The following is a 24,851-nucleotide window of genomic DNA, read 5'->3' on the forward strand; positions in this document are numbered from 1 at the left end:
GCAGGGCATGAAAAAGCAATTCTGGGTCTTAAGAGAAATGTCAAATAGCTGTGGTTGCCCTCTGCCTGACTTCCCTCTTGTGGGGATAGTAATGATCCTTGTCCGGCCTTTGATGGCTGACTATAGAAATAGTCTCCAAGATATTTGGAATTTTCTTCTTAGCCGCTTTCTTTTGGCTTATCTTCCTGTATCTCACAGAGTCATTTGCTGTATATTGCTTGTGTGTATGTCTTTGCAGATAGGATAACCTCCCTTCTTTTTTTCCTAGCTGGGAGTGCATTCTGTTTATAGATGTTCTTTGTTCGATAGCACTTTCCTGATTAAATGCATTTTGCTGCAATTCTAATTATTCTTGTAGTTAATTCTGCTTGGGAAATGCAGTTTATAGGCGTCTTTCTTAAAATAGAATATACAGGCATACCTCAGACATTGTGGGTTTGGTTCCAGACCACTGCAATAAAGCAAATATTGTAATAAAATGAGTCAAATGAATTTTTTGGTTTCCCAGTGTATATAAAAGTTATGTTTTACACTACACTATAGTCTATTAAGTGTGAAATAGCCTCATGTCTAAAAAAATAGCGTACGTACTTTAATTAAAAAATACTTTTGCTAAAATACGCCAACCATCACCTGGGCTTTAAGTGAGTCATAATCTTTCTGGTGGCTCTTGCCTCCATGTTGATGGTCAGGTTGGTGCCTGCTGAAGGTGGGGTGGCTGTGGCAAGTTCTTAAAGTAAGACAGTAATGAAGTTTGCGGCATTGATTGGCTCTTCCTTTCATGAATGATTTCTCTGTAGCAGGTGATGCCGTTTGATAGCCTTTCACCCACAATAGAACTTCTCTCAGAACTGGAGTCCGTCCGCTCAGACCCTGCCGCTGCTTGATCAGCTAGGTTTATGTGACATTCTACATCTTCTGTTGTCCTTTCGACAGTCTTCCCAGCATCGTCCCCGGGAGTAGATTCCAGCTCGAGAAACAGCTTTCGTTGCTCATCCATAAGAAGCATCTCCTCGTCAGGTTTTATCGAGGTGGCGGCCATTCAGTCCCGTCTTCAGGTTCCACTGCTAATTTCAGTTCTCTTGCTTTTTCTCCCACATCTGCAGTTACTTCCCATACAGACGGCTTGAACTGCTCCAAGTCTTCCATCAGGGTTGGAGTCACTTTCTTCCAAACTCTTGTTCATGTTGATATTTTGACCTCTTCCTATGAATCATGAATGTTCTTAGTGGAACCTGGAAGGGTGACTTCTTTGTTGAAGATTTCCAATTTGCTTTGCCCAGGTCCATCAGAGGAATCACTATCTATGGCAGCTACAGCCTTGTGAAATGGATTCCTTAAATACTAAGACTTGAAGGCCACAATGACTCCTTGATCCATGGGCTGCAGAATGGGTGTCGTGTCAGCAGCATGAAAACAACACTAATCCCCTCGTCCACCTCCATCTGAGCTCTTGGGTGACCAGGTACATGGTCAATGAGCAGTAATTTTTTTTTTTTTTAATTTTTTTTTTTTCAACGTTTATTTATTTTGGGGACAGAGAGAGACACAGCATGAATGGGGGAGGGGCAGAGAGAGAGGGAGACACAGAATCGGAAACAGGCTCCAGGCTCCGAGCCATCAGCCCAGAGCCTGACGCGGGGATCGAACTCGCGGACCGTGAGATCGCGACCCGGCTGAAGTCGGCCGCTTAACCGACTGCGCCACCCAGGTGCCCCAATGAGCAGTAATATTTTGAAAGGAATCTTTTTTTCCTGAGCAGTAGTCTCCACAGGGGGCTTAAAATATTCAGCAAACCATGTGGTAAACAGATTTGCTGTCATCCAGGCTTTATTGTTCCCTTTAGAGAGCCCAGGCAGAGTAGGTCTAGCATAATTCTTAAGGGCCCTAAGAGTTTTGCTGTGGACTGGCTTCAGCTTAGAGTCAGCAGCTGCATTACCCCTAACAAGAGAGTCAGCCTGTGCTTTGAAGCCGGGCATTGACTTCTGTCCAGCTCTGAAAGTCCTAGATGGCAGCATCTTCCAATTGAAGGCTGTTTTGTCTACACTGAAAATCTGTTGGTTAGTGTAGCCACCTTCATTAACTACCTTAGTTGGACCTTCTGGAGAACTTGCTGAGCTTCCAGTCAGCACTATCTGGTTCACTTTGCTCTTTTGTGTCGTGGAGACGACTGCTTTCCTTAAACCTCATGAACCAACCTCTGCCGGCGTCAGATGTTCCTTCTGCAGCTTCCTCACCTATCTCAGCCTTCATAGACCTGAAGAGCGTCAGCGCCTGGTTCTGAATTAGGCTTTGGCTAAGGCGTGCTGTGGCTGATTCGATCTGTCCAGACCACTAAAACTTTCTCCATGTGGGCAATAAGACCGTTTGACTTTTTTGTCGTTCATGGGTTCATTAGAGTAGCACTTTTCATTTCCTTTGAGAACTTTTTCTTTGCATTCACAACTTGGCTGACTGCTTGGTGCAAGAGGCCTAGCTTTCAGCCTGTCTCAGCTTTTGGCATGCCATCTTCACTCAGCTTAGTCATTTCTAGCTTTTTAAAAAAAAAAAAATTTTTTTTTCTTTAACGTTTATTCATTTTTGAGACACAGAGAACAGAGAGCAACGGGGGAGGGGCAGGGAGGGGCAGAGAGAGAGGGAGACACGGAATCCGAAGCAGGCTCCAGGCTCTGAGCTGTGAGCCCAGAGCCCGATGCGGGGCTTGAACCCACAGACTGCGAGATCATGACCTGTAGCTTTTGATTTAAAGCGAGAGATGTGTGAGTCTTTCCTTTCACTGAAACGCTTAGAGGCCATTGTGCAGTTACTAATTGGCCTCATTTCAGTATTGTTGTTTCTCAGGGAATAGGGAGGCTCTAAGGGAGGGGGAGAGATAGGGGATTGGCCGGTTGGTGGAACAGTCAAAACACACACGACTTTTGTCAGTTAGTTCAATTAGGTGCCCCGTCATCATGGGTGTGGTTCGTGGCATCCCAGAACAATGACAATAGTAACATCGAAGATTACTGATCACAGATCACCCACAATAATCATAAAAAAGTTTGAAATATGACGAGAAGTGCCAAAATGTGACATGAACACATGAAGTGAGCAAATGCAGTTGGAAAATTAGCACCAGTAAACTTGCTCAAAGCAGGGTTGCCACAGACTTTGAGTTTGTAAAAAAGCACAGTACCTGCAAAGCACAACAAAGTGAAGCTCAATAAAACACGCGGTGCTTGCATTGAGGTCTTCTTGAAGAGGGAATTCTGTTTGCTTAGAAGATACCTCTGGGGGCACCTGGGTGGCTCAGTCAGTTGAGCGACCAACTTCGGCTCAGGTCATGATCTCACAGTTTGTGAGTTCGAGCCGCGCGTCGGGCTCTGTGCTGACAGCTCGGAGCCTGGAGCCTGCTTCAGAGTCTGTGTCTCCCTCTCTCTCTGACCTTCCCCCGTTCATGCTCTCTCTCTGTCTCAAACATAAATAAAGCTTAAAAATTTTTTAAAAAGAAGATACCTCTGAAGTCTGGCTGGTTGGTTTTTATACATACTGCTAGTCTGAATTACCATTAGCATTTGAAGCATGCTGTCTTGGTTTTTACTATATTGCTGTTTTTTGTCTGATATTCATCCTTAGTAATGAACGACTAACTGTGGCACAGATAGCTGGTCAAATCTGGGAGTTCAGAGGCCTAGTATTTGTTGGCCTAGAATTGTTGGCCACAGAGAGTGTTTTGAAATTGAGACTTTTAGATAAGTAACTTAAATGTCTTGGAATGGGTGCTGATACTCTTTACAATAGGAAAATATCTTAAAGCCAGATTTGGTGGGCAGAGTCGTGTAAACATGTATCTAGATCATTAAGGTATTTTATGAAGTCATTTTAAGGAGTTTATGTATCATTCTTAGATATTGGAAACAGTGCTGTAAATGTTTGCTCATATGTTACTGGATTCTTTTATTTTTTGGTAGCCTCAAAAAAGTAAAATATCTCTTACCACCTGAACACTTTGATATGTTACAAAGCTTAAATAGTTAAGCAATAGTAAAAAAGTTTGAAAAACTAAGAGGGACTAACTGACCTGTATGCAGTCACAGGATTCCCCTAACTTCTTTGAACCTTGTGCTTTGTTGCTGTCAGATCTAACATCACATCCAATCAGTCCCTCCATCTTCCAGGCCACACAGCACTTTTAGTCTTACTTCGTTTTCTAGGGCATCTAGAGATGCTTATTACAGAGTAACAGATTTACATGATGGGAGAGATTTGAACCTTTGATGATGCTTTTAGCTCCCTTATCCTATTGCTTAATACATACGACTTCTGATTACATGATCCCTTGGGAATTGTGAAGTGAGAATGGATAATTCCTTCATTTTTTTCTTTTTTCAAATGGATTGTGATCCCTTCATCTTACATAAGCCTGTGTAATAGATAATTAGTGGTAGTTTGTCATTTAAAAAGGACATGATAAATACTGGGAACTGGAAAATAACGGCTGTGGACTAGTCTCAGACCTAGGTTTGGATCCCAGTTTCGCAACTTCCTGTGAGACCCATGCAGGTTTCTTGGCTGCTCCAAGCTTGCTTCTTTGTCTGCAGAAAGAGAATGAGAGTACCTGCCTCCGAGGGCAGTCGGAGGGTTGAATGAGATGACACGTGTAAATATAGGACCCATTCCATGCTTAGCACCAATGTGGCTTCTACTGTGAGCCATGGGCTCTTTGTAGGCTCTGGGAATACAGCACTGACCAACACTGGGTGCCCCCCATCGAGATGCTGACTTTCTAGGGGCGCCTGGGTGGCTTAGTCTGCTAAGCGTCCAACTCTTGATTTTGGATCAGGCCGTGATCTCATGGCTCATGGGATCAAGCCCTGAGTTGGTCTGTGTGCTGATAGCACGGAGCCTGCTTGGGATTCTCTCTCCGCCCCCCGCCCCCGTCCCTCCCCTGCTCGTGCTTTCTCTCTCTAAATAAACAAATAAACATTAAAAAAGAAAAGATACTGACGTTCTAGCGGAAGTCTCTCTCTAGCCTTTGAATTTACAAAACCCCTGTTCTTTGACAGAAGGGTTTGGATAGATGTTATGCAATTTAGCTTGTCCTGTAAAACTGTGTAGAATGCAGTCACAGCATGAAATGTGTTGATGAACAGGGTAGCATTCTGAACACTGAGAGATCGTGAATAAGGAGACAAATGGAATGTTGTCAGCCAGATGCTGTACACGTTCTTCTTCTGAAATAACCACAGCATGCCTTTTATCCTAAAACTGGTAAAATGTTTGAAAAGTATTTGTTGAATTCTCTTGAACTTCCACTAGAGGGAAGCCTAACCCTATTCCTTTATTGAAGTTTAAAATGTTAAGGGCTCGTCTGAGTTTTCACTGTTGCTTAGTTTATTTTCAGTGACCTACTTTGAAAAGACTGTTCTCGTCATCCAGAAGAATTTGTGAATTCTTCAATAATAAAGTAAGAGAGTGACAGCCATATACTGAGCTTCTGTCTTTCTTTTGCTCCGACCTAACCTGATAACGTTGTTTTGCTTTCTTTTTACAAGTTGAGAGGGCGTCTGGCAGGGAGACTGCCACAGCTGCAAGTGTTCCGTGAACTAGATTATTTTATTGTTCAGGTTATTTCTGAGATTAGACCGATCAAGAGGCGTATTAACTCTCTGCAGACACCTTTTCATGTACTACAGAGACCTCGTTTGTTCCATAATGGCTTTTGCAAATTAATGCGCTTTTTAAAGTTCCTCGTTACCATACTGTCACTGCCGTATTATCTTAGTACATAAAAGAGTAATGGAAGCATTTGAAGAATCTTTCAAGTCTTTTAGTACCTGGCCTCTGTGACCTCTGGGTTTGCAACCAAAGAAGATTTCTTTCTTCCTTGAGGCTAATTAGTGTGTTAGAAAAGTAATCACTAAGTATGAAATCATTTTAGTGTGCCAGCCCATTCTTTGTATATCAGTGGTTCTGCTGCAGATAATACGTATTTGAGACAAATGGCACAAAGAAAAATTCCAAAGAGAATCGCTCTTCCTCTGGGACCATCTCCCCACAAAGATTTGTGAAGCTCTTTCCTGCACAGCTGTCAGGCATTCCCACATGGCTTTTCACAATAAAACTCCACCTATCTTTTCCACTGATCACTAAGTGAGACATATGCTGTTGTTACAGTGAGCAAAACGGTCAAGTCTGAGCTTCTTGTCGAGGTATGTTTGTGTCTGTGGAGGCCTGCTTGTGTTTTTATGTACACACGTTCTCTATGTGATTCACTTCGTAATGGGAAATGAGAAGGCTGTGACGGGGGCGTTCAACTTCTGCCATTTAGGTGTAGTATGCGATTTTCAGAGGACATCATCCTGTATATGCCTGTCATTATCACTTAAAGGGTTTTTTTTTTTTTAAGTTTTTAATTGATTTTTGTCAGTACAGTGGATCTATGTTTGATTACTGATTTCAAGCCTGTTAAGAATTAAAATGGAAAATTCCCATTGCTTCTACTGTTGTAGCTCACTGATTTGGGCCTTATGTGACATACTGATGACAAAGTGTCATCGTGTTGTCTAATGTTTTCTAAGTACTCTGCCCATGTTTAATTTATTCTTTTTACAAAATTTAGCATAGCCTTCTAATATTTAAGTTAGAGGAACATGAATCATGCATTTGCTTTTTTGGTTATTATTTTATGTTTTGGTGGGATGGAATCATTCTTAGTTGAATTTGGTTTATATCCTTTGTATTAGGGGATACAAAGATACAAACATATAATTATTACCCGTAAGGCCCTCACTGATTCCTGAGAGAGAGGTTAGTACACAAATGGTTGTATAATATCAGAACATAAGTTCTGTGTAAGGGTCAAAGATGTGTGGAAGCTCAGAGGAAGAGAGAGCCCTGCGGCCCAGAGGAGGAGTAGCACCACCCCCGTCCCCCCCCCCCCCGGACCCCCCAGCCTGCAAGGGGAGCACGAGGTTGGGCAGTAGAGACAAGCAGAGGCATCTCAGGGGGACAGGTAGAGTCAGCGAGACAGGAATATGAACGACTCATCTTGGAGTGATGAGTGGTCCTGAAGGTAAGAAGTGGTGAGACTGGAAAAGTAGGTTGTGGCCCCGGGAGGGGTGGAGTTATAGATTTCCGGGTACTAAGTTAAGGAGTTAAACTGGATTCTTAAAGGACTCGGGAGCCTTTAACTTTCCAAAGGAGAGAACATAAATATGGATTTGATGGTAGCAATAAAATGGCCCCCGAGTCTCCCAAGTATTCTAGATCTAGATTTGCCATTCAGAAACATAACGACAGGATGCTGTCATCCAATTAGGAAGGACATATGGTTTGTTTGTTTCTTATATAGTAGTTCCAGGTTGGTACTAAATCAGTCACATGTTTCACTTGGTGGCTATTTTATTAACCCAAGTATGATCTGGGTGGCAAATTTCATATGTATCTAGAAGAGAATTTCTCTCCATGAGAAATTAATTGGCCTGCCTGGGAATCAAGTCATTTCATTCAAGTTCCCAGCCTCATTAGCTCTATAGCCAACCAACAGAGCTAGACTCTAAATAGAAATTGCCAGCTGTCCCCCCTCCCCTCCAAAATTATACACACACACACACACATATGTATATATATATCTTCAAATATAGAATAATTATTGCTTCCATTACTTATTTTCTTTTTAGCAAAATCATTTGAAATTCAGTCCTCCTCACTTAAAAGGGATCTTAAGTCTAACAACATGGTTTAGAGTATAATTTGTAGGTATTTAAGTTTGCTAGAAAAAAAAGAAACTTTTATTGATTTTTTTGGGGGAGGTCTTTTAGATCCATAGGTGTTTACAACATGATCATTACTGGTCTACAAAATTACTAGTTTTAAATGACCTTTGCAAAACTTAGCTAATTTTTATACATTTTTTTCCCTGCATTTTTTATGGTCAGTTTTATAAAATTTTTTTTTCAACGTTTATTTATTTTTGGGACAGAGAGAGACAGAGCATGAACAGGGGAGGGGCAGAGAGAGAGGGAGACCCAGAATCGGAAACAGGCTCCAGGCTCTGAGCCATCAGCCTAGAGCCCGACGCAGGGCTCGAACTCACGGACCGCGAGATCGTGACCTGGCTGAAGTCGGACGCTTAACCGACTGCGCCACCCAGGCACCCCTATGGTCAGTTTTAAATTACTTACTGTCAAATGCTAAGTTAGGTATACTTTGTATTTATATTTATTTGTAAGTATACAGTATTTATATACTTTACCCCCCTGGACCCTTTTGACATCTTTGCAAGATGTGAGTTGTTAGCCCTTTTTTCACTGATGAGATGTCTCCCCTCATCTGTCAGGAGCAGAGCTGGGTTTCCAAGCTATGCTTCAAAGCCCTACTCCTGACCAGTCCCCTGTAAGCTAAGGATGACAAGGTAACGTGCACGATGCTGTAGGAACCGAGTAGCTTAGAGTTAAATGGATTCCATATTAAATTTAATTATTCTAGTTCTTATCACTAATCAAAGTGAAATAGCCGTTTAAATAATCCTATTAGCTATGATCCCCTTTTAAGACCCTGTCAAGCTGGTTATAACAGAATGAGCTGAATATTGCTTCTTCAGGGCCAGTAGTACCAGCTCTGACACTAAGGCTCCTATTAATTTTTCCATTTAGTGTAATAACAGAAAATAAACAGCAGTGAATATAATAACATTATTTTGCTTGTTTTCCCCCCGTAAATTCACTATGTACTGTTCAAATCATTATTGAAAATCTCAGATTCAATTCCTCATTGATTGACACTTAGAGTTTGCATATTGTTCGAGGTAAGGCTTTCCATAATCATATATATTAACAGTCTTTTGTAGCCCCTGAAGATACATTCAAAACTGTTATGAACTGCATTATCATCAGCCCTTTGCAGACTTCCCAGTGCTTGACAGTGTATCAATATAAGTCAGTACCTAAAATGTCTTTGAAGAGGAGTGCTAAACTGTCATCACGTTTGTACTTTTCAGTAACATTTTATTTTCCACCCCAAATCCGTGTCTTTAAGCCCTAAGCCTTACCAAATAGAAGAGGAGGGAGGTTTTATAGATAGCATAGATATTTAGTCAGATCTTTGGATCAAAGATTAATGACACAAACAGGCCAAAATTTGCATCCTAATAAACCTAGAACTGCAAGTTGAAATTTGAGGAGTTTGCTTCCAACCCAGATGCCAACAAAGCTTATTTGGAAAGTCCTCAAAGTCTAGTGGCTACGTGAAGGAATTCGATGCACAGAAATTATAACTGGAGAGCGGCACAGCCAGCTTACTCCTTGTCTGCTGCCCCTTGTCTTCCCCACTGGGCGGCTGTGACTTCCAGATTTGGGAGTCGGTCTCTTGCCAGACCTTTCCCTCACTCTTCATCATCTGTGTTAGAGGCCACTCTTTTGAGTTTCCCGAGCATCGCATGCCTCGCTCTGCCAGGCCATGTTGTCTCTGAAATATGTCTCCCCTCTACTTTAAGCTCGAGGGGCACAAGGACTGTCTTTTTCATCTCTGTATCCCAGGATCTGGCGCATGTAGTATTTGGTAAGTGGCCGCAGTGCTGTTTGGGTTCTAACATCTTTGACGTCTAAAACTTCTCTGCTGTCTGAGAAGACAACCAGATTCTCCCTTCTGCAGCTATGAAGTCTTGGTTCACTTGGTCCCCTATCAATTCAAAATGACTGTTGTGTAAGAGAGACTCGGTTCTGATTCCCAGCTGCCCTTCAGTAGCTAGGTGACCTTGTGCAAGGCAGTGAATTAAATTCTGCAGACTTTGGTCTTGAATCTTTTAAATGAAGGATGTGACTGCATAATCTCCATGTTCCGGTGAAGCGGAGAGCTCTGTGGCCTTAGAGGCACAGTAGAGACCGGTGGACTGGTGGGCAGAGCTGTCTCTTCCCCACCACCCGCGACCTGTGCTTACTGAGCACCTGTCCCTTCTCTGCCGTGACTTGTGAAGATTGACGTATATCATTTGCCAAGGCAAAACAAGTGCTCTGCTCATGTAACTTCGAATCTCGAATTTTAAATCATGCTTGGTATAATTTGTGTTAATTCTAATTTGCCATATTCTCATTTGAAAATTGATTATTCACATGTGGTAGATGGGATCATTAGGATATCACATGAGATAAATCACAATGCTCTGTTGCCCCTCATCCTGGTTAATAGCGTATTTAAAGTGTGTTGGAAAATTACATCTTGGAAATGAAATCTAAAAAGAAGCTCCAGACAGTTTGAAGTGTATTTTAAAGTGGGTCAGTGTGTTTTATTTTGCTTCAAGAAAGCTTAACAAAGAATCTTAAATAAAGGCAAACCAATTTCAGCTTTTAACTTTTGGACATTTTTTTCTTTCTTTTCTCCATGATCGAGGATTCTGATTGTTTTTGTTTTTGTTTTATTTGGACCTTATGTACTTTCAGCTCATTTAGAGGCTAGCTTTGAGGAAGTAGAAGACCACCTGCTGAATCTGGAGAATTTATGTGGACAGTGTGAATTAGAAAGATACAAACATATGCAGTCGCAACAATTGGAAAATTACAAGAAAAAGAAGAGGTGAGTTTGCAAAATTGGTCAACAGTATTCATTTTACGTGCTGTTCTTTGTAAGTTTGGGCTGATGAAAGACAAAGGTCGCAACTTGTGAAGCTCATTAATAAGCTTTCCAGAACATGACATATACATACATATGAATTTTGGTACCCCTGTCTGTTGCCATTTTATGGAGATGGGCTCTGGAAAGCTAAGGATAGGATAATTGGGGCGCCTGGGTGGCTCAGTCGGTTAAGTGGCCAACTCTTGATTTCGCCTCAGGTCACGATCTCACGGGTTCTTGAGTTCGAGTCCCGCATCAGGTTCTGCTCTGACGTTGTGCGGAGCCTGCCTCAGATCCTCTGTCTCCCCTCTCTCTGCCCCTCGCCCCCTCAAAAATAATAAGTAAATGTTAACAAAATTAAAAAATGAGAGGGGAGCAGAGCAACAGGCAAAGCTTTCCCAGAAAGCAGGAGCCCTGACCTCATTTTCTCCCAGTGGCATATCTGGAACTGCCTTTTTCCTTTTCTTTCTTTTCTCCTCCTTTATTATTAGAGCAGGAAGAAAAGGAATCAGAGCCCAGGCTGTGGAAGGAGATTCGTTGGGTTTGAATCTCTGCTTTGTCACATTCTGGCTGTGAGACCTGAAGCAAGTTAGTTGATCTCTTAGCCTCAATGTCACCAGCTTGTAGTGAAGATAATAATATACCAGCTTCATTGGGTTCTTGTGAGGATTAAATGAGGCAGTAGTTATCAAGTGCAGAAAGTGCTCTGTAAGTATTAGTTATAATCAGGATTGTTGTCATTGGGCTGATGTGAACTAGATGCAGGAGAGAAGCCCCAGGGTGACAGCTTGTGGAACCAGCTACAGCGTCCCGTGCAGTGCCACCTGGGATAGGGTTGGAAGGTCCACGGGCGGTCCACGGGCAGTCCACGGTAGCCGACAAGAGTGCCCAAGACAGTCCACCGTCTGCCCTGTGCAGAGCGAGGAGTGGAGCTTTGAGGGGGTTTGCGATAGGTGCAAGGAGACAGAAGTCATGGGGTTGGAGTCAGGCTTAGGTCGAAGAGCAGACATAGAGGGAAAGGGAGAAAGATGGGTTAGGCGGAGCACCCTATTGATTTTAAGATTATTGGTAAATTGAGGGGTGCCTGGGTGGCTCAGTCGGTTGAGCGTCCGACTTCGGCTCAGGTCACGATCTCATAGCTCGTGAGTTCGAGCCCCACATCGGGCTCTGTGCTAACAGCTCGGAGCCTGGAGCCTGCTTCGGATTTTGTGTCTCTCTCTGTGCCTCTAACCCACTCGCATCCTGTCTCTGTCTCTCTCAAAAATAAACAAACATTAAAAAAAAACACTTAAAAGGTTATTGATAAATTGAGTAGTTCTGGATCTAGGGTGTGGTGATTATAGGAGGAGGGTGTTGTTGACACCCACAGCAAGTGCTGTTCACTGGAGTGCAGGAAGTAAGAAGGGGAAGCTGATATATAGGTACTGTAGATTATCACACCGATGTCATGGTTTTCTAGAATAATGCCAAGGGATAGAGCAGAGATGAAAACTGAGTATTCAGAAATTTTCAGTCAGATCCTTGTGTTCCATCCTAGGGATGGGTCTTAAGTGTTACTGAACCATAAGGATCACCTGGGTGGTGTTTAACATGGAGACTCCTGGACTCCATCATTGGACCGTCCCAGTGCCAAAGGAAATTCCAGCGGTTTTGCTGTAGACAAGCATTCCAGGTGATTCTGATATGTGCACTTCAGGGAGAGACCTTTTGAGAGACAACCAGGAGGAGGTGGGATTGGGTTGTGTGCAAGCTCTAAATGGAAGGGCTTCAAAAGGAGCTCCAGGGGGGGCTGTGAATAAAATTGTTTGCAGAAGTTTGTAAGTGTATGAATTTTTCTGGAGGTGCTTTCTGTAAATTGCATTTGCCTACATAGATTACCAGAGTGTAGGTGGCAGCATTGAGTATGGAGTCCTTGTCAGAGAAGCGACTTTGGAAGGAGTGGGTGAGTACTGGGACCCAGGGGGTTTCAGACTGAAGCACTGGGGCAGGAGAGATGAAGAACTTTCCCTCAAGAACAATAGAGCAGGGGCGCCTGGGTGGCTCAGTCGGTTGAGCGTCTGGCTTTGGCTCAGGTCATGATCTCACAGTTTGTGGGTTTGAGCTCCTCGTCGGGCTCTGTGCTGACAGCTCAGAGCCTGGAGCCTGCTTTGGATTCTGTGTCACCCTCTCTGTCTGCTCCTCCCCCACTCGTGCTCTGTCTCTCTCTCCCTCTCTCAAAAATAAATAAACATTAAAAAAAATTAAAAAAAAAACAATGGAGCAGAGTTAGAGATGGTTCAGCTGGTCTACAATTTTAAATGGAACAGTAGGGAAATACTCTGTTGTGAGGATGTTAATCATATAACTTAAGTTTATTATAACACAGGTTTCAAGGAGCCTGGTAGGAAGGCTTAGAATTTTGAAAGGACATTTTTGCTGGAAGTTGGGCAGTTTGGGTGCAGGTCATGTGACCCTAGGAGTTACATGGCTTCTCCATCTGTAAAATGGGGAAAACAATAGGACATCATAGGGTTATTTTAAGGATTCAGTTGGTGTAGTGCTTAGAATAGTGCTTGGCACACGGTAGGTGCTATGTCGGGTGGCCAGTGCTGGCTGACTTACAGGAGTACTTGTTCAACTGTGAATAGAAGGGTATTCCGTATTTTTATGCCGTTATGTTTTGTAGCTACTTGAACACAAGAATTATATGAGCATTGTGGTTTTTCTATCCATATGCATTAGGATTATTTGAAACACCTTATGTGATACTTTAATATGTAAAATTAAATTTCCTAAGTTGGTTAGACAGAAAAAAGTCATACAATGTGGAACAATGAGATTTTATATCATTCTTTTCTTCACTTCCACCCAGTGACTTAAATATATTTTAATTAGTGCATTCTAATTTATATATTATAAAACGAAAATTAACTTTCGTGTTTGGAGAGCAGCATCGCCTGTCATTTAAATGAAAGCCAAAGTGCACCGAACAGGTCCATTTCACGTAATTGAAATGACAGAGTGTTCGTCTTTCAAGAGGTAGAATTGTGTAGTACCAAGTGTGTGAGAGGACCCAAGTCCTGACTTCCGTCAGTTACCAGCTTGGGCGCAAGCCATTCTTCCTTTTGTGTGTTATCCTGTTGTAAAGCTTTCCTTAATCTGGAACCTTCTTGATGAGCGTCTGAAAGCCTTCTAAACAAAAATTACCTCTTTTTAATAAACTTAGATGTGATAAACAGATTCGTTGGTAAGCGCCTGTTACTCTGAAATACCTAGGAAAAAATAGCCTGGCTATGAGGTCTCCAGTTTATGATCAGTGGCTTGAAATCTACAGGTAAAATAATGGTAAATATTTCATACTCTGACAGGCCACATTTTTAAAACTTACAGAATTACTTTCTGTTTCTCAAGGACAGCATCAAGTTAATGTAAAATGCCTTAACAGTTAAACCTAAGTTTTTTGGTGAGAAATTTCAAAGGTGAGAAGTTTAAATTAACTTGTACTTTGAGTTTCTGAGACTTTGTCTAAAAAAAAATTATATATACAGGTATTTATCTGTTAATACTTAATAGTATCTTTATAAAGTATCTATTAATAAGTGCCAAAGTATTTTGTATCTAATTGTCTAGTGACAGTGCCTTGTGATTTAAAGTCTTTTTTAATCCTGAAATGATGATTACTATGGCTTTAATTCAAAATTATTAACAGAAATACAGTTTGTTTTGGTTATTGTGGAAAGTTCTTGAAGACCTAAGCTTGAATTTCTCCTCTGCTATTTGCTGCCTGTATGACCTTTTGCACATGACTGATCTTTGGCTTCCCTATCTGTAGAGATAATGATCCTTTCTTGCAGGGTTATGGAAGATAAGAGACAGTTTTGTTTTGTTTTAAGGGCCAAATAAAAGCCTTGCACATTTAACTCACAGAAGCACTCATAATTCTCAGTTCTAGTTAACTTTTTAAATAAAATAGTGGAAATGTTGAGTATGAAACATTGCTCAATACTATTTATAAACTGTCATCTTTCTGAAACCTTTAACCTATTTTAATAAGCATATAAAAGGATGAAGTCTTTTTTTCAAAGAAATTGTTTTTGAAGCAATATATGTAGTCAGGCTATACACACACAGACACACGCATACATGTATACCTAAATACATATAGTTGATTAATTCTTGGTGGTAGGAGAAATAATTTGTTTGGATTGACAACACTGAGAAAGTAGAGCAGTTTTATTCAGTCAAGATTCAGATTGATCAAAATCGTCTTTTAAATAACCATGTGCAACATTTATTATTCAGAGATGTTTTATTTATATTTCAGCTTCTTGGTTACTTCAATCTTGTATCAAAACTGGGAATGTGATGAAGGCTGCCGTAATGACACCAAAGTAGTTTAAATTGATACAGATCTTCCATGTAACACCATGGGTTGAACACAATCACTTGTTTTCACTGTAACTTTACAGAAACTTTACTTTTTAAAGTTACAGTTCACACGAACAGAAAGACTGTAAGAGGAAGTGGCAGCAGATAAGAGGCGTTATCAACATTTTGGAAAACAGGAAGATAAATGAGGAGCAGTAGCTGACAGCGGGGCAGGGAGGGGTGTAGAAGGGCCCAGACGTGAAGCATCTGGTGTGTCCCATGGGATTCTAGAAGGGCTCACGAAATGAAGGCACCTGGAACCTTGTGTTGGAAGTACACATGTGGAGAAGATACCCCCCCTCCTCTGCTCAGCCTCAAGGTCACCCCAGCCCCAGCTCATCAAGCCACATAAGGTTGTTCCTGAGAGGCCCCAGACTTCGAGTCTAGACACGTTTGAGGGCAGGTGAAGATACTGTTACAGTTGGCCCTTTAAACAACGTGGTGATTATGAGCGCCAAGCCCCCACACGGTTGAATACCCCTGTGTAACTTTTGACTCCCCCCAAACTTAACTGCTAATGGCCTACTGTTGACCAGGACCCTTACTGATAACATAAACAGTTGATTAACACCCATTTTGTATGTTATATGTGTTGTTATCTTTTTGAGAGAGATGACCCCGTGGCAAGCAGGGGAGGGCAAAGGGAGAGAGAGAGAATCCCAAGCAGACTCCACTCTCAGCTCGGAGCCTGAAGCCGGGGCTCCATCTCAGGAACTGTGAGATCGTGACCTGAGGAGAAATCAAGAGTCCAGTACTGAACCAACTGAGCCACCCGGGTGCCCCTGTTTGTAGGTATTCTATGCCGTATTCTTACAGTAAAGTAAATGACAGAAAAAAAATGTTACTAAGAAAGTCATAAGGGGGGCACCCGAGTGGCTCAGTCGGTTAAGGAGCCACTCTTATTTTCGGTTCAGGTCATGATCTCACAGTACAGGAGATCGAGCCCACCACCTTGGGCTCGGAGCTGGGTGTGGAGCCTGCTTAAGATTTCTCTGTTTCCCTCTCCCACTACCTCTCTTCCTGCTTGTGCTCGCACGCTCTCTCAAAATAAATAAAGATTTTTTTTAAAAAATCATAAGGGAAGAGACATTTACAGTACTGTACTGTGTTTATTTTCAAAAATAATCTGCGTATAAGTGGACCTGTGCCATTCAAACCCGTATTGTTTAGTGATCAACTGAAAATTGAAAACAGAGAGGTCAAGTGAAAGTCTGCGTATCAAACGGTAAGGCTGTTTAGGCCTCTTTCCTCACTGGCTCCCAGAGCTCTGGGAGCCAAACTTTCATCCCCTGTGCAGATTAGATTATTGGAGGGCTCATCTGAGATATTGACCAGCCCAAGAGGAGAGACCTGCCCGTGTGGGCGTTTGGGGGAGTGGTCTGATGAAACAGCAGGGTCCACACCTTAGCACCCTCCCGTGCTGAGCTCCGTACTTGTGTATGTGACTTCCAGTCGGCTTTGTCATGCTTCACTCTTCAGTATGAATGGACAGCTGAGGAAGAATATCCAAATGAGGAAAGCTCCCAGAGTGAAAAGGGGCAAAATAAATAGGAAATAAACTAATAATAGTTTGTGATGCCTTGTAAGAGACCATTTTGCATTTATGAGACATGAACAGGATGCTACAGAAAAGAAATAGAGAACAAGAAAGAGCTCTTAGAAATAAAATATATGATAGCAGAAGTATAGAATTTCACTTGAAGCATTGAGAGAGAATGATCAGCCTCTGCATAAGAGAATAGAAAAAAGGAAAAGCTGGGTGCCTGGGTGGCTCAGCCGGTTAAGCATTGGACTTTAGCTCAGGTCATGACCTCAGTTTGTGAGTTCAAGCCCTGCATCGGGCTGTGTGCTGTGTGGATCCCACTTTGGATCCTCTGTCCCCCCTCTCTGCCTCTTCCTCACTCGTGCCTCTCCCTCCCTCTCTCTCTCTCAAAAATAAATGAATTTTTGAAAATTGAAAAATACAGCAAGATTGGAGCACCTGGGTGGCTCAGTTGGTTAGGCTCTGACTTCGGCTCAGGTCATGATCTCATAGTCCGTGAGTTCGAGCCCCACACCGGGCTCTGTGCTGACAGCTCAGAGCCTGGAACCTGTTTCAGATTCTGTGTCTCTGTCTCTCTCTGGCCTTCCCCTGCTCGTGTGCGTGCTCTCTCTCTCTCTCTCAAAAATAAACATTAAGAAAAAAAAGAATTTAAAAATACAGCAAGAAAAGCTAAGAATGTGGAGAAAGTAAGAGAATTCCTGAGTCTCCTATCTTACTACTAGAAACTTCAGAAAGAGGAAAAAAGGCAAATTAACAAAGACCTAATACAACACAGTTCAGAACTGAATGCTATGAACGAGTTCGGAGGGACCCACCAAGTACCTGACAACATGAGTGGAAAAAGATCCATTGTCAATACATATTGTTATAAATTTCACTACAGTAGGAATAGAGATCATAAAAGCCTTCAGAGAAGTCTTAATATTAAGGTTCAGGAATCAAAAGGAACTTCAGCTTTTCAGCAGCACCCCCAGAACTGGAAAATGATTTTCACTTCATATTTACTCAGCGACATTAGAGCAAGGAAATGTTCATTTCCAGGCGGACAAGGACTCAGATTTCGCTCATGCGCACGCTGTATCAGGAAACTACCGGAGGACGTGCTCCACCAACAAGGGAGTACACCAAGGAGAAGGAAGAACGGACACAGAAGAGGGGTGCATTGCAGTGAGGATCCATCCCCTCGAGAAGAGAAACAAAGGGAAGGCCCAGGAGGATGGCAAAGAGAAATTTTAGCAGGCCTGGTGAGCAATCCAGACTGAAGAAGGAAGATCTTCTGGAGGATTCCAAGAGCAGTGTTTCCAAGGAAAACAAATGAAACGAATAGGTTGTCTGATACGCTTGAACGTGTTGAGAGTTTTATAAGCTCTGATGGTGAGTTTGGTGATCAATTAGTGATAGGTGTGATGTTTTGAAAATGGGGCAAACAAGACAACTATTAACACTAAGGGAAAACACAGTTTTACAAGAAAAGAAGTAAAACACTGCAAGACTCAGTTATAAATAGTATTTCTAGAACTCTGTAGTAGCTAACATGGGAGTAAACCAGAATTGTGATGTAACTTACTGGAAAGATGGTGTAGAAGCCTGCTGTATTGCAGGGTCCGAGGGAGGGATTTAAGAAAGCTAATCCTCATCTTCCACAGCAGGAGATCAATAACATTTAAAATAGAAAAAAAATAAATAAATACCACTGTTGGCATATTATTGAGAAATAATGGAGGAAAATACCAGAAGAAATAGCTCCAAGAATGGAATGTAGCTTCTTGTGGAAAGCAGGACAGAAAGGTGGAGAGAGCGGGGCAGGAACTCTGATCTTCATCATAATTGAAGCCTGTGGGCACTGTTTGACTAAAGGAATGTACATGCATTATTTTGATAAATATAAAAATTGAATTAAAAAACAATCTAGACTGAGAAGATAGCCACTGATGACACATTCTATGGTCAAATAAGTTCCAGAAACACTTTGTCCCGTGTTTGCCGCATGGATCTTTGCAGTACATGTCAGTGCTACTGAGAATTCCTGTAGTAAAGAAATTTGTTCGACTCAGCATCTCACAGCTTGCTTGTCCACAAACCAATTTGTGTGTAACACAAACTAAAATTCTGTGACTTAGTATTTTCTATGTCATATAACACCATTTGAGAAATTTTCAAATACTCTTCCCCCAAATGAAACCTATTATCTGATCCACAGAGAAGAGTTTCTTAAAAATAAACCTCCTTCCGGGGCGCCTGGATGGCTCGGTTAAGTGTTGGACTCTTGATTTTGGCTCAGTCATGATCTCGCGGTTAGTGGGTTCAAGCCCTGCATCAGGCTCTGCACTGATGGCATGGAACCTGCTTTCTCTCTCTCCCTCTCTCTCAGTCCTTCTCCACTTGCATGCGCGCTCGCTCTCAAAATACATACAATTAAAAAAAAATAAACCTTCCTTTTTAACAAGATGCCCTGCAACCTCAACTAATGACTTCTCTTGCTCTAAAGAAGATAACGTGTGATACAAAGATTGGCTCTACGGGGTGTGTGTGTTTAAAATGTCTTCATGCTCTGCAGATTTCCAGAAAGGCTGGGGTAGACAACTGGTTGGGCTGGGGAGAATAGGGGGATGAAGGATTATTTCTTCCATGCCTCCAGGGCTAATGGTCTCTGCAGTAGACTCTGGGGCATTTTCTCACTCAGCTTATATCTTAGGTCAGAGCCTGTGGAGTGGGCAGGGCAGCAAGGATTGGAGTTGAGGAGGAAATTGAGGTCCAGGAAATCAACTGGCTGCTTGGAGGCCAGCATCAGAGCCAAGGTCTCCAGTCTCCTCGAACTTATCTTTTTTTTCCCCTCTTAAGTTGGAACACACTTAAATCAGTCCCCGGTGTTGATATCAATGCATCTGTAGTTGAGAGTGGATCTATGATATTTTGTCATACATTAGATGTGCCTTCCCAACACGGGGAGTAGATTCCCCCCCCCCCCCCCATAAGAGGAGGACACGGTCTGTTCCCAGCACTATTTGTGGCTCACTGTGGTAGCGATTGATTCTCACCATGAGCAAGGGGAAACATACCACTTTAGAGCACTCCTGGGGAAGATCCCCTAGCTCTTGTCTGCCCTTGAAAACCATTTGAATGATGGTTTAACCCAGGTACTTCTGCTGTAAAGAAGGACATCCTTCTTCAGCTGGTTATCTAATGAAAGTGACATACAAGGAACAATGTACATTTTGTAGAAGGGAAAATACCCATAAATAGCTTGTCTAATAACTTCTGCATATAAACTGATACTACCTTTTATAAACAGGAATAGACAGTGCCTTGATAAGTAGTGAAACATTACATAGCGGACAGGATGTGTTTATAGGCAGAGGACAGGTACTGATAGTGGTTAAGTTGTCACACAATTCAGAAGATACGTTAGCCATACACCCCTACCCATGGATTCCTTGCAATAGGAAGTACACTTTTTGTCAAGTCAGAAGAGTTAATTTTTTTTTATTTGAGTAGAATTGACAAGGGTTAATATTTTGTATGTGAGCCAAAACCACTTAAAACCATTTACCCACGTTCATCTAGCTAGCAGTTAGAAAAATGGACTTGAGATTTAGCAGTCAGCTTCCATTTGGGAGGGGGGGTAGGTGACAAATGTGTAATAAAGTATAAGTTCTGATGATTCTGTGGGATTGGAAGAAACTGGGACCTGAAGCAGAAGGCAGAAGGCGGCCATGAAAGGATCTGGGATTACACAGTGCCAAGCGGAAGGAAAAATAGGGTCCAAAACACCTGAATCATGAACAGTAGGTAAGTTTAGGAAAATGAGAACGTGGAGCTAAAAACAGTCGTGGAACCTCAGCCTTCTAAGTTTTTGATCTTTCCAACACCACCATAATATTCTTTAAAATGCTTACTGAAATTCTTTCACAGCAGTTATCCTTAAAATCATACACAAGTGTGTAATTTTATTAAAATATTTCTGGGGCACCTGGGTGACTCCGTTGGTTAAGTGTCCAACTTCGGCCCAGGTCATGATCTCAGGGTTTGTGGGTTCGAGCCCTGCGTTGGGCTCTGTGCTGACAGCTCGGAGCCTGGAGCCTGTTTCAGATTCTGTGTCTCCCCTCTCTCTCTCTCTGCCCTTCCCCTGCTCATGCTCTCTCTCTCTCTCTCTCTCTCTCTCTCGCTCTCTCTCAAAAATAAATATTTTTTAAAAAGTTTAAAATATTTCTTATTTCCAAACTTCTAGATCCTTTGTTTTCTTCAGTACATAGCATACGTCAGAGTTCTTCTGAAAATAGCTACATCTTGAAGAAGAAAGTGATTTTAGTAATTCCACTTAATTGTAAATGACTCCTAACTTTAACACAGCCTTCCATTGGACTTGAGATCTGCTTAGGGGCAAGCTAAACTCTAGAAACATTTTTCACAGATTTAGACTTTGAAACTTGATTGTTATCTCCTAGAAGCTCTGTCTTCTAGGTGGGGGAGGGTCACTGCTACTGTTGAAATTTAGCAATCGTGCATATTTTGAGAGTCATTCCTTTTACTGTATCACAGCTAATGCTTCTTGTTGTTTGTATTTTTTGATACCACGTAGACTTTATAGGCAAAGCTTAGAAAATCTTTCAAGCCAGCTGTAAGATGTTCTTGAGATGTTATGACATGTTTTGTGGTATCTGTCCAGTTTATGCTCTAGAGAATAATCTGCCAAATCCTGAGCTAGGAAATGACTGTCCAAACTCACCTGGACAGGTAGTGGGCCGTAGGTCTGACCTGGGCTTTCCGTTTCCAAAGATTGGGGGTGGTGGGCATTGAGAGGCTGGGCAGGACTGTAGCACACAGGCCTGGCTTTGCTGAGAATAGAACAGAGGAAACCAGTGGCATTCTCCAGGGTGAAGATGGTTCTGGAACCAGAAGAGAAGTTCCAAAGTATGTCATCCAAAGGAGACAGACAGAAAGTCAGTAACTGGCTTCTGAGGTTTTGCGGTGTAGTCGGTTTAAGATGCTGAATGGTAAAGTGGAGCGGGAGGACTTTCCCTCAGGCAGTGCTGGACAAGAAGGGTATGGACTCTGGATCTACCCAAGACGGAGTAACAGGGACCGGATTTACTCTCCCACCTGATACAGCTGAAACCCAGACAAAACAGGCTTATGAAGAGCCTGGACATCAGGCAAAGAGGAGAAGTGGTTGTTGATGGACAGGAAACAGGTGCGGCGAGGCCTCTGATCGCCCCACCATTCTGCCCTGTTTCCAGCAACAGTGCAGCAAGGGGTGCCCAGGAAGAGTCTGGCACATGCGGAGTTGAAGAAACAGAGCTGAGAATCTGGGAGACAGAGGCAGCCAGAGTCTATAGGACATAGAACCAGAGAGGGGAGGGCTGTCCCGAGAGAATCCCGGAAATCCGCATAGGTTTCCCTTGAATATCCAGCAGAGTACTGATAATGCCTGTGAGGGAACTCCCCAAGGCAGGAGGGAAAAAACCGCACAGGACTAGTGAACAGTTCCTCTTGCTTACACAGCGCCTGTTCCCAAAAGCCAGAGTGGAAAAACTTGCAATTCACGGGACATTGGGAAGAGCATTCGGGAAGGTCTTCTCTCAGGAGAAGGGGGTATGATTAGCCCCTGAGTGAGCCCTGCTCTAGACCCAGGGAACAAATCACAAAAGCAAGCATCAAAAGGTCCAGATTGTTTCCAAGGAAATTAACTATCCCAAAACAAAGCGCAAGAATGTTTGTAGGAAGACACAAATATCTAACACCCATTAAGGTAAATCATAATGTGTGGCATCTAATTAAAGATAACTCAGTAAACATTGAGATAACCAATCAATCAAAACCAGTTCAGAACAGATACGGATGTTAGAGTTAGCGGACAGGGACCAGGACATAGTTATTTTAACTATCCTAGAAGTTCAAGATACCAAGTAGAGACATGGAAGATGAAAAACAGGCCCAAACCTGTCTCTTCATTTTTTTCCTTTCACTTTCCACTTCCCTGTTGGATGCAAGTTTTAGATGGTTCCCAGGTGGTTAATTGATAGTAAATTATATTGATTACACTATAGTAATTACAAACCTGCTAAGCCAGTGACCTCTTAATGGCAGGCTATGAATGTATTGGGTTCGTAAATTTGTGACCAAATCTTACGTTTTCTTTCAAAATGAAACCGAAGCTTACAAGTTGGCGAGGAATTCAACAAATTCTTATTTCGAAGTGTCAGAGAAGAAATCTTGACGGTTGCAGACTTTATACATAGCCACAGGAACAGATGTAGCTAGAATATTTTCACAGGTTATTAGATCCTTGGGTTGACAGTAAATATAGTTTAGGACTGGTTTTTAAGTTCTGCGAGCTTTATTTTGAACAGTGAGTATCTGTTTGCCATCAACATGAGAAACTCATGTTCTGACTTCTTTAAAAATAATACTTCTGTAACTGGTTTGCAGTATGGTTTTCCTGAGCTTTTTCTCCCAGGTGTGTAAATGCAGTTCTGTATATTGGGATTCAATATACAGATGTTTGCTTTAATAGAAACAGTGAAAGCTTGAGTATGTATTTGTGGCTCAGAGTGATCAAGACTAAAAATACAGCCATCTTAAGCAAGGTTAACTGAAATTCAGCCAGACATCATTATGATTATCCTGGGCTTACAAAGAGGTGATCCTTTTTCTGAAGAAGAGATTGGTTATAGCTTGTGCGTTATAATTTACAGGGGCCATAATAACTTTCGGTGTTCTAGAACCAACTTGTTACATTTGGAATAGTTGACATCTTACGCGGCCCGATACCGTTTCGGAGTCTGTCACGTTTCCTCATTGGTTACTCTTTTCTTCAGAGATGCTTTCGAAAGTATGAAGTCTGTTGTCGTTTTAGTCTTCAGGTGAGCGTGGCTACAACGTGGTGGGACCCTTTGCTTTTGTTACTTTTCTGGAATTCTTGGTGGGTTCTAGAGATGGGACAGGCTCAGCAGCCTGTCACTCTGTGCTCAGTGGCAGGAGACACCAGGGCAAAGCAGCCCCTCTCCCCGGTGCCTGTTTCTCTCACCCTCCCGGGCTGCACTCTCAAGGGTTTACATTGGCCCAGTTTCTCTGTGGTCTCTATTCCCACCTGCCTTCCACCATTCCCAGTCTTTCGTTCTGCCTCAGAAAATTGGCACTGTGATTGTTTCAGAGGACACGGAGTCATTAGCTACTGGAGGGTCCGATCCTGGATTTAGAAGAGGAGCATTTTCCTCCAACATGAGCAACATTTTCCTTTCTCTCTGGAAGTTTCACGTCAGGCTTTGTTCATGACGGTGTTCATCTTCTTACTGATATCAAAGTGCATTCCTGTCATAAAATAACACATTACTTCTTTGGGGAGGAGAAGAGAGAAGCTGAGACATACCTCTCAAGGATTAACTCAGATAAGAATTTATCCCTTGAAAGCAATATTCTGTACTTTTACATAGATTTAAAAACATAGTATCCATTAAAATTATAAACATTGGCCTGACTCAAGGAAAGTTAAAATACTATTTTACCTCATAAGCGAACTTTTAGAAAGAATTATTTATTCATGTAAATGAATGGACAAGAAGCCTGGCACACTAAAGGTAAAATATTAATAGAGGGGGGTGCCTGGGGGACTCACTTGACCAAGCGTCTGACTCTTGGTTTCAGCTCAGGTCATGATCTCATGGTTCGTGAGTTCAAGCCCCGCATCAGGCTCCACTCTGACAGTGCAGAGCCTGCTTGGGATTCTCTCTCTCCCTCTCTCTGCTCCTCTCCTGCTTGTTCTGTCTCTCTCAAATAAACTTTTTAAAAAATGAAAATGTTAACAGAGCAAATTGTATGAAGTTTTATGACTTGAAGACATTAATAGAGACAGAATCCATGATGCACTTTAAATATTTGATCTGTATTTTTTTCTTATTTTTTTAGGTAGCTAAGTCCATCGACAAATCCTTATTTACCTGACTTCTTGAAACTGTCCGTTCTTGACTTCTACAATACTAGCATCGTAAATTTTCTTCTCTACCCTAGATTAGTTTTCAGTTTTTGTTGCTTTAATGCTGTTATTCTCTTGGATTCTGTTCTTGGTTATTACCTCCTCCCATTCTGCATACCCTCCCTAGGTAACACCTACCAGATCCTTGGCTCATCTACCACCCAAGTGGTGACCATTAGGAAATTACTGTCTTAGTTTAGGTCTCTCTTCTTACCTTCAGAATCCGTTGCCATCTGGACATCTCTACTTGTATATCTCAACAGATGTCTCAAGAGCAGCCTGCCCCAACTTATATTCCACAGCAAAATTTGACCTTTCCTTGTCTCAATAAGGTATCAC

General features: G+C 42.2%; 1 protein-coding gene across 1 annotated transcript in view; it reads left to right on the forward strand.

Annotated features, from left to right (window-relative positions):
* DTNBP1 (dystrobrevin binding protein 1) overlaps positions 1-24,851 on the forward strand; it is a 132,462-nt gene that overhangs the window by 33,783 nt on the left and 73,828 nt on the right. The window contains exon 6 of the mRNA XM_047858121.1: positions 10,419-10,551. Coding sequence (XP_047714077.1) covers positions 10,419-10,551 — 133 coding nt within the window. The remainder of the gene's footprint in view (positions 1-10,418; positions 10,552-24,851) is intronic.

Source organism: Prionailurus viverrinus, chromosome B2 (assembly GCF_022837055.1).
Source record: "Prionailurus viverrinus isolate Anna chromosome B2, UM_Priviv_1.0, whole genome shotgun sequence".
Lineage (NCBI taxonomy): Eukaryota > Metazoa > Chordata > Mammalia > Carnivora > Felidae > Prionailurus > Prionailurus viverrinus.